Here is an 11,073-nt window from a genome sequence, read left to right on the forward strand (position 1 = left end):
TTTTCTTAATTACTTTATTAATTTGTCAAAGCATCATCACACACGAACATCTCATTCCACGCATATGAAACCCCATTCTGTCCATTTTATTACACCCAATAAAATAAAAGTATACTAGGAGTAATATAAATATTGGATGAAATAAATATAAATAAAATTCATTTTGACCGGCAATACCCGGAACTCCACTTCTCCCCCTTTCCTTCTCTCTATATAAACCTTTCCACCCCCTTCTCTCTCATCATCCTTCTTTCTCTCACTTCTCTCTCAATTAGGGTTCCAAATCCAATCACCACAAGCCCACAACCTCTCTCTCTCTCAAATGGCAGAAAACTCTCCAAAACGCCAACGCGATGACTCAATCGGCTCCGATCTAGACGATTCATGCTCAATCATGAAGCGCCAAAAGCCGTATAACAACATTCTCAACCTCCTCGATGAAGATGAGCCGGAGCCGAGCCACCAGCTGAGCCAGGATTTATCAGCTATGTTCACCACCCTCGAGCAAGAGCTCTCCTCCTCCGGCAGCGGCTCCGGCTCCGGCTCCGACACCTTCGACTTTGAGCCTCTGCAGGAGGCGTCGGAGCACTCTCAGCCACTAGGCTCCACTGGAGATGAGGACGAGAGCGTGAAGTCTGTGATGAGGCATCTTCTAGAAGCTTCGGATGATGAGCTCGGGATTCCGAACACGACGGACGAAAACGGCGTTGAAAATTTTAACGGCGCCGAAGACTTACCGTTTGCGTTTACTGATCACGAGCTGTGGGAATTTGAAGACGTCGCGGCTAATTACTATACTGTTTTACAGTCTGAACTTTTCATGTAGAAGAAACAAAAATTTAATTTATGGGTCTATAAATGACAAGTAGAAATATTCAGAGGGTGTAGAGGTAAATGAACTGAAGATTAGGGGGCAAAGGAAAAGAAAAATGGACAAGTTTTTAGGTTTTTCATTTTGGTCTCCACTTCTTTTATTTGATGTTTCCCTCTATTTTACTTATTAGAAAAATCTTAAACAAGTAGAATTGGAAAAATGCAGAAGATTTATACGTATCATCTAAAGTGATATGGTACATTTTTACTTTGGGAGATGTTCCGTCCCAGATACTAACATATTTCTTAAAATTAATATTTTTTATTACTCTTACTTTATTCTCCATTTATTGAATTATAAAATAACAATACATAAAATCTGACGTTGAAAAATAAATGCTTTCACTTGTAGTAATAGGATACAATAATTTTTTAGCAAATAGGAGTAATAAAGAAATCAAATAGGACTTCACATTGCCAAAAAGCTTTAATTGTGTTTATTATTATTATTATTATTATAATAATTATTATTATTATTATTGTTATTATACTCCAAATAGTCCACAGAAATAATATCATGAGTACGTGATACAATAAATTTTGTTTTAGAAAATAGACATTACAGTCTACAGATAAAAAAGCGCAGATCAAATGAAATAGATGATGGGGTACGAACTAAACAAGCCCAAGGAAGAGTATGAGTTCGGCATTACCAAAGAGTTCGGAGGAGTTCGGCATTACCAAAGAGTTCGGCCTCAGCCTACAGCTCGGTAAAAGCCAACCAATCAAGCTCTGCTCTCAGGTCGGCATCAAGCTCTACTCTCAGATCGGCAACCAAAGCAGTTCGGTCTCAGTATTCGACCGAACAAGGAGTTAGTGGACCCATGCAGGATTTCCACAACTTCCAACACACCCACTACCACGTGGCGTCAACTCAGGCCACGATCTTAGGCCATGACCTACACGACCTCCACGACCTAGAGTGATGATGTAAGCCACGATCTTAGTTCAATGTATAAATAGAACTTAGATCTGGTAGAAAAGGGTTAGAATCTCTCTAGAGAAATAATCATATAGCAAGTCTGTGTTGTAAGCAGTAATTCGCAGATCAAGCAATACAAACCTGCCCCCATTTCTCCCCGTGGACGTAGATTTACCTCAGTAAATCGAACCACGTAAAATTCTCTGTGTCGTAATTTATTTTTACGAGCATTTATCATCATCAAAAATTCGCGGAATCATCACTGGCGCCGTCTGTGGGAAACAGAGAACAAAATTTGTGATAAAGCGAATTTTTGATCCATTTTTTCCACCCAAAAAATGCATACCAGATCGCAGAGTACCCGTATTCCTGCCCGTGAGAACCAGGAGGAAGCCAATCCATCCCATAGGTCGGGAAAACAGCCTAGGGATAAATCCACCACCAGTTCTCATGGTGGAGGAACAAGCCGCTCCAAAAGCCGTCACACCGAGTCTTCCCAGCAGCCCGATTTGAACGAGGCTGTCAAGCTGTTTTTGGCGGAAAAGCAGGAGGAATTCTTAACCTTCCTGCAAAAAAGCCAAAAGCAGCCGGGGACAAAAACGGCGGATTCTCCCTCTCCCTCCATACGAGACAGTCACTACCGCAGTAGTGTCATGTCTTCCAGAAGAAAGAATCCTCGGTACCGGAATCACAGGAGAACTCCATCTCCTCCATACCGAAGAAATGTCGGGTTCGCCATGTACGGAGTATTGAGGACTCCGTTCTCGGACGATATTACCCGAACTCCCCTTCCACAGAACTACCGAACTCCGTCGATAACCTATGACGGACTCGTGGATCCTCATGACTTCCTGGGACGCTATCAGTATAATATGGCGAACCAAGGTCTCAATGAGGTCCATATGTGCAAGCTGTTCCCCGAGCTGCTCATCGGGAACGCCAGAAGGTGGTTCGACAGCCTTCCTCAAGGCAGCATTAGATCCTACCGAGATCTGATGGATGCTTTCCACAGGAGGTTCTTTCAGAAAGCGGAAGCCCGAAATACTTCGGCTCAGCTGCTTTCTATACGTCAAGGTCGCGACGAAAAGATCAGCGACTTCCTGACGAGATTCCATAAGGAATGCCTACAGGTAGATAATCTCAATGATCTACTTGTCATTTCGGCATTCCAAAATGGAATCCTGCCCGGAGCTCTCTACAGAAAGCTCGTGGAGTGCGGTCCGCAAACAGCTCAAGAGATGTGGGACCTTGCGGACAAGTTTTCTCGTGCCGATGAGGCAGACCGTCGAAAACGGTCTTTAGACAGCTCATCCAGAGAAGACAAAAAGAAGCCCGGTCATAGCGATCAGAGGCATCCTCGCCGAACACCTTCTCCACTAAAGGAGAGATAGCGGTCATCCGAGGTGATCGAAAAAGAGCAAGTGTGTTCGCAGATTGCGCTTAAAAGTGCCGAGCAATCAGTTCGGCACCATCAAGCATAGCAATCACAGCAGCCGGAATCAGAGGCCGGCGAAATGGCCGAAGTCACACCGGAGCCGAACTCGATGGAGTACGGCACTGAAGCCGTGATTCGGTTGAGATCGGCATATCCAGTCCCCGAACTCAATTTCTCCTCAGAAATGAATGGTGATGGACTGAGAGCCGAACTAGATCTTGCCGAAGAAAGAAGAGAATTGGCCTGCCTAAAAGCAGCCAAGTACAAGGAGCAAGTAGCCCGGTATTACAACCAAAGGGTGAAGAAGCTGCAATTTCAAGTGGGAGATCTCGTCTTGAGAAACAACGAAGTAAGCCGAGCAGAAAAGCTGGGCGAACTCGAGCCCACATAGGAAGGTCCATATCGGGTGTCAGAAGTCCTCGGCAAAGGGTCTTAAAAATTGACTCACGCGTCAGGAGCACAAGTACCCCGAACATGGTACGTTTCCAACCTCAAGAAGTTCCATTTGTAAGAGACAGTCCGGTCAGTCAGTCTTATGTGTTTTCTTTGTTTTTTACTTGTTCTTGTCTCTACGTGCGTTGTGTCTGTCTATGTGAGTGTCGTCTCTTACAAATAAAACTGAGGTATCTCGTTCTTCAAAGGCTGATCCCCTTTTTAGAACATACAAGCCCACGATTGTGTGTCAAAGCTTCTAAAGAGGATACAAGACCACAATTCAGCTTAAACAAGCAGTTCGTCTGAAACGAGCTGCAACAAGCCCACGATTGTGTGTCAAAGCTTCTAAAGAGGATACAAGACCACAATTCTGCTTAAGAATCAAGCACTTCGTCTGAAACGAACTGCAACAAAAGTCCGATTCTCGCGATAAAACTTGCCTGAATTAGGACAAGGGAAAGTCCAATCCACGCGATAAAACTCGCCGAATTAGGACGACCAAGTTCGGTCAAAGCAGTTTACCTCATAAGACCGAGGACGACCATGTCTAGTCAAAGAGGTTTACTGCATAAGACCACTTCGGTTAACTGGGAAAGTCCGATCCACGCGATAAAACTCGCCGAATTAGGACAAGGGAAAGTTCGATCCCGGCGACGAAAATCGCCAAATTAGAACACAAAGACGAGTCCGGTCAAAGATGTTTATTTCATCAGACCAAAGACGAGTCCGGTCAAAGATGTTTATTTCATCAGACCAAAGACGAGTCCGGTCAAAGATGTTTATTTCATCAGACCAAAGACGAGTCCGGTCAAAGATGTTTATTTCATCAGACCAAAGACGAGTCCGGTCAAAGATGTTTATTTCATCAGACCAAAGACGAGTCCGGTCAAAGATGTTTATTTCATCAGACCAAAGACGAGTCCGGTCAAAGATGTTTATTTCATCAGACCAAAGACGAGTCCGGTCAAAGATGTTTATTTCATCAGACCAAAGACGAGTCCGGTCAAAGATGTTTATTTCATCAGACCAAAGACGAGTCCGGTCAAAGATGTTTATTTCATCAGACCAAAGACGAGTCCGGTCAAAGATGTTTATTTCATCAGACCAAAGACGAGTCCGGTCAAAGATGTTTATTTCATCAGACCAAAGACGAGTCCGGTCAAAGATGTTTATTTCATCAGACCAAAGACGAGTCCGGTCAAAGATGTTTATTTCATCAGACCAAAGACAAGTCCGGTCAAAGAAGTTTACTTCATAAGACCGAGGACAAGTACGATGAAATTTTTTCGCTAAGCTGTAAATACACAGTGTTAGAAGCGAAAACAAAAACAAAATTTCATTTTCAAATCTTGTTCGGCACACAACTCCGCTACCCTACAAGATGGCGTTACGCTATTACAAAGGACTGTTCTACTGTCCAGGGTTGCTAAAGTTGAGCCATCTATTCACAAAATCCTCGTGAAGCTGAGTTCGGGCGTTCCAGGCAGCTGCAGAATAAGCAGGTCGACGAGATGCTCTAATCGACCTGCCACCTCTTCTCTGAGCCCGGGAAGCCCTAGCACCTCGGCGGCGAAGAGTCTCTTCACGAAGCAGTTGTTGGTCTTGCTCACTCATAATCACAGCTCCTCTACGAACTTCAGCCTGTTCTCGTCTTGACGTTTCCGGCTGTTCCAGAGTTCGTTGCTGACTTGGAGTACGGTTTTGAGCAAGTGAATCAAAGGTTTGATCTGGAGTGCGAGCATCTGTTGGCACGATATGCCGAAGGAATCTTTCTATGGAGGGGCGCCGAGAAAGAACAATGTTGTACCGAGAAGCCCAGCGCCGCAATGATGTCACGACTTGTTGGCAAGCCGAGCTCTCCAGCGCATTGTTCCTCCGGAGTACATTATATTCCTCCCACAGTTCGTCAACTCGACTCTGAACATCTGATATGGTCATTCCCCCGCGCACACGGATGTAATCCTCGTACGCAGTCCTCTCAGCAATGGTCGTATTCAGCTCGGCCTCCAGATCATTCTTATCGGACTCTAAGTCCTTATTATCGGCATCCAGCTTCACCAAACGAGCCAGAAGCTCGTCATTCTTCGTCTGATCGGCTATAGCTCTTTTCTCAGCTTCGTCTAAAGCCGAGGAGTACAGCCGCTTCCAGTGAAGTACCTCCAGCTCCTGGAGAGTTAAGAATACAAAGCAGCTACGTCAGTTCGGCATTTCAGCTTACCGAGCAGGTAGTAAACCACAACAGGAGTAAGAGAGTACGAAAGGCTATACGAAGACACAAGAGCAGAAAGAAGAATTTTTTCATTCATAAGAAAAAATTTTTCTATACAAGGAGGGCTTCAAGGCCATTTTACATAAAGGAAGAAACTAAACTAAGAGAAGGGAGACGAAATCATACTTCGCTAGCTTCGTCTCCACCTTCTCGGTGAGGTTCAGCTTCCTTCTCATCTGCTTCAGCTTCAGCCTCTGCCTCTGCCTCCTTGCTCTCCTCAGCCTGCTCGGCGCCACCGTAGCCGATCTGCTGCGTCTCCTGATCGGCTTCCTTCTCCGGATGCCCGGCTCGCTCGACTTCGGCCTCCCGCTCCAGCGGCTCGGCCTCACCCTCTCCGTTGTAAGTCGAAGCGGGTGAAACGGGTCCCACGGAGGCAAAGATAGCCTCCAGGTTCTCGTCCCGATCAGCTCGACAACTCCGGACTCGGTCTGCAGAAAGCAGGACCGAAGATGAAGCGAGCTCCTCAAGGAGCGGCAGATTCTGAAGCCGAGCTGCTATCTCTCGGCTGTACAGAGGCAGTACGACATCGGCCCCCTGCTCGCCCTTATCGGCAATTAGCCTTACCAGACTACCGACAAAAGCCGAGAACTGGCTACTCAAAAAGAGTTTCTCCGTGTAAACACGGAGAGCCTCCCCCTGGGCAACCACGGCGGCAGCATCACTCCGTTTCGTCTGCTCTCGCTGGATGACGAGCTGGTTTTTGGCAAACTGAGCTTCATCCTGGGCCGAAATCCTAGCAGCTCTGGCTTTCTCAAAGTTTGCCTCGGCCTGCTCGGCCCGGTGACAAGCAGCCGCCAATTTCCTCTGCATCTCAGCATAGTCGTTGGACGCTTTGGAGAGTTCGACGGCGACGAGCTTGGAGAGCATATCGTTCCTCTGAAAATGGACAAGGAAAAAAGTCAACAGAGGGCACCAAAAATACAGGACAGAAGCCAAGCCAAAGAATCAAGAAGACAATTCACCTCGGCGAAGTCCGTGGGCCATAAAAATGGCTCACAGATATGCTCCGAAGGAGGCGCCAAGACCACGTCTTTCTCTGGCGCTCTCGGGGGCTTCTGGGTCCTCCCCTTCCTACTTGCCGAAGTCGACTCCGGCTTCTTTGGACCCGAAGAGGTCTTTTGCCTCTTCGGATTCTTCTCGGCATCAGGCGCCGAGCTGGTAGCCTTCTCTTTCTCCGGCTCCTCAAGCTCGGAGGACTTTCGGATAGCCTTATTCAGCATGAACACTGCCAAAAAGCAAGAAAACAAGGTTAGTTTTCTTCGTTAAAGCAGTAGAGCATAAAGATAAAGAGAAATCCTCACCCTCGGCCTCTTCGTCCGAAGACGAGATATTGAACACGAGGTCGCCCTTGACGAGCTCAGTTTCCGAATACTGTTTCCTAATCATAGGAATCTTATTGAGCTCGCCCTCGAGCTCGGCCAACGGTTCTAACCGAGGATGGGGAATCACGGACTTCGGCCTTCTCCAAGGAAAGCCCGGAGCCGAAGTCCTATTATAAAAAAAGAAACGGTTTTGCCATTTCGGCCACTTGGTTTTGCAGAAGGCCCTAAAAGGCTGTAAGGGGATCAAGTAAAACCAAGATCCCTTCCTTTTAAACTGGAAAAAATTAAGGATTGCCCTCAGAGACAGATCCTTATCTAGCCTACGCAGTTCGGCAGCAAAAGCCGATAAGTGCCTCCAAGAGTTCGGAGTCACCTGACCTAAAGGGAGTTGAAAAAAATCAAGAAGCTCTACAAAAGGTGGGGGAAGAGGAAAACGAAGCCCGCATTCTAAGCAGGCTTCGTAAACGGTGGCATAACCCTCCGGCGGGTCGTTAGCCCTATGATCATCGTCGGGAACCACCGCCTTCCCCCCAGGTAAAAAATATTTCTCGTGAAGGGATATCACAGTATCCTTACTCAAGATACTGTGAAAATACTCTACGGTCTTCTCCCCGGATTCTTTCCGGCTAGAAGACCCCTTATCCCCTTTCCTACCGCTACCCGACACCGAAGAAGAAGAAGAAGACATTTTTCTTACTTTTTGAAAGTGAAGAAAGTCTGAAGAAGCTCTTGAAAGCGGAAGAAAATTTCTCGAGAAAGAGAGAGTATAGAAGACGCAACAGCAAAGGTGTTCAAATGAGGAAGAAAGAGCATATTTATCAGATTCGGCGAAGATTTCAAAATCGTCGCACCGTTTCGAATCCCACCTTTTCAGGATTCAACGGCCGGATTTTACTGTCGCATTTAATGCAGTCACATGCAAGGCACGTCCCCTGACGTCAGCCTCCCCCGTACCTTTATCCAGAATGCCGAAGCGACTCGCTTCGCCGAAGTGATTCACTTCGTCTTTCGGGGGGGGTAGTGATGGGGTACGAACTAAACAAGCCCAAGGAAGAGTATGAGTTCGGCATTACCAAAGAGTTCGGAGGAGTTCGGCATTACCAAAGAGTTCGGCCTCAGCCTACAGCTCGGTAAAAGCCAACCAATCAAGCTCTGCTCTCAGGTCGGCATCAAGCTCTACTCTCAGATCGGCAACCAAAGCAGTTCGGTCTCAGTATTCGACCGAACAAGGAGTTAGTGGACCCATGCAGGATTTCCACAACTTCCAACACACCCACTACCACGTGGCGTCAACTCAGGCCACGATCTTAGGCCATGACCTACACGACCTCCACGACCTAGAGTGATGATGTAAGCCACGATCTTAGTTCAATGTATAAATAGAACTTAGATCTGGTAGAAAAGGGTTAGAATCTCTCTAGAGAAATAATCATATAGCAAGTCTGTGTTGTAAGCAGTAATTCGCAGATCAAGCAATACAAACCTGCCCCCATTTCTCCCCGTGGACGTAGATTTACCTCAGTAAATCGAACCACGTAAAATTCTCTGTGTCGTAATTTATTTTTACGAGCATTTATCATCATCAAAAATTCGCGGAATCATCAATAGACATTATAGAATTGAACCCAAGACAACATTTACAGAAAGTCGTATCATGTTTCGACAATAGAACTTGAACGATATCTAACCATATTTGGCATGGTTTCTTCTCTTTAGCATGCAACATGTGTTTCTACTTTCTTTTCTCTAAACAAAGCTAACACGTTTCTTACTATTTCTTATTTAAAATTTCTGGAATTATGAAAGTCTAGAACCAAATTTCATGGCTTCTCGTCCCCCGAGCAAAAAAAAGGAAAATACTTTTTTTTTCGTCGTACGCAAAATATTAGTAAATACTACTCCACGAAAAAAACAGCTAGAGAATAAAAACTTATTGTATAGGAGTGCAAAATAAGTACTATACTACTATATACTTACTTCATCCAATGTTACTTGAGATATTTCTTTGAACACGTGATTTAAATAAATCTAATGTTTAATGAATTAAATGGAAAGAAATAAAGTACAGGAGAGAAGGATATTAGTAATAAATAAGAGACGAAATAGTAAGAAAGATTAGGGTAAAATAAGATACTCCATCCGCCTCATAAAAATAAGGACACTTTCCTTATCTGTCTGCGTCCCATAAAAATAGGCTATTTCTATTTATAAAAAGGTTTTCACAACTCATTATCCATGTCAATTTATTTACAACTTGTACCAGTAGGGTTTATCATTAAACATTAATAAATGTTAGTCTCACTATCCACTAATAGTACTATTTTAATTACTCTTTTATTTCTATTTCTTATTTTAGTAATTATGCATTAATTCTCCTGGCGTTCCAAGTGTTCTTGTTTTTCTGGGATGGAGGGAGTAGTAAGACAGATAATTTAGACTCAGAGTTTTTCCATTTTTATCGGTCCTATAAAAATAGACTATTTCTATTTTTGATATCTCTAATATGGTGGACCTCATTCTCTATTAACAATACTTCAATTTCTTTTTCTTTCTTATTTTACCAATTATTCATTAAAATTCGTGCCGTCCCAAATGTCTCTATTTCTATAGGACGGAGGAAGTATGATAAATTTACAATCACAGAAAATCAATGATTCAGATTATAAAATTCGATGAACTTGTCAAATTATGTATATCGATGTTAGTCGGATCAACCTGCTCGATTTTGGGACAATCCTATTGAATTATCAGACTATTCGATTATATGCACATCGGGATACAACGATAATATTAGCATATGATTAGCCTTTTTTAAAGCTAGATAATAAATTGTAGATATCATATTTACTTTATTTTGGTGAATCTTTTTTTTTTTTAATTTTGTTCGCCTCATGTTTTACCTTATCCCACTCAACTTATAATGGAAAATTGGAATAAAAGATAAAAGCTAGACTCATGACGCATGCCCACAATTCACGTGACCCAAAGTGTAGCGAAATGGGCATGGAATCCTTTTATTCCATTTCTTTTAAATAAATATCGCATAGAACTTTTTAAAGAGAGAAGAATTATATTAGTACCTAGCGTTCAAGGATTCAAACCCTTGAATCTCATTCTTATGGATATGTTTGTGTCACGAATTAATTACGTCTGTAATTGGAAATGTTTGTGTCCCGAATTAATTACGTCTATAATTGGAAATGAGTAAGTCGTGACCAATGAGAATTGGATAGGAGTAAGTCGTGACCAATGAGAATATTTGGGAGTCTTATCAGCGTGATCGTAATCAATGAGCATGTTAGCATTTAAGATATTCGATTATTATTAACAAATATAGTTATATAGTCTTTGTAGACTAAGTGAAATCTTTTTCCCCATAAACTAATCTTTTGGAATAAATTTTCCTACTATTTTATTATAAAGAATATCTACCTAAAAAGGAAACAGAAATATAGTTTCATCCTAAATAAACTAGTGAAACGGAAATGGCCTTTTCCTATGGCTCCATTTTGCTTGCCCCTTTTATTCTTTTACCCTGTTGTCGAAGTCAATTTGCATATTTAAAAATGAAGAAATTACTTCGTCAAAATCATTAAATCAATAAAAAAGAACATTTATATTCGCCAATGACCATCGCCCATAGATTTAGCATATGGGGTGGGGAATTCATTACATTAAATCATCTATTAATTAAAATCAGAATCACACCTTAATTCAGCTGGTACACAACATTTTAAGCTTGTTGAAGATAGATAAAAAGCATCTATTGATATATATTCGAGTTTTCTTTTTAAGACTGCAATATGGAGTATAAAAA

At 43.2% G+C, this 11,073-nt stretch overlaps 1 protein-coding gene across 1 annotated transcript; it reads left to right on the forward strand.

The window, feature by feature from the left end:
* The first annotated feature begins 227 nt into the window (after positions 1 to 227).
* Positions 228 to 1,129, forward strand: LOC121794819. The gene has a single exon (XM_042193170.1). The coding sequence runs from the start codon at positions 323 to 325 to the stop codon at positions 824 to 826; it is 504 nt and encodes a 167-aa protein (XP_042049104.1). The 5' UTR covers positions 228 to 322; the 3' UTR covers positions 827 to 1,129.
* Positions 1,130 to 11,073: the final 9,944 nt, after the last annotated feature.

This window comes from Salvia splendens, chromosome 3, assembly GCF_004379255.2.
Source record: "Salvia splendens isolate huo1 chromosome 3, SspV2, whole genome shotgun sequence".
Taxonomy (NCBI): Eukaryota; Viridiplantae; Streptophyta; class Magnoliopsida; order Lamiales; family Lamiaceae; genus Salvia; species Salvia splendens.

Coding starts and splice junctions, on each gene's coding strand:
- LOC121794819 (XM_042193170.1), top strand. CDS start 323: ATGGCAGAAAACTCTCCAAAACGCCAACGCGATGACTCAATCGGCTCC.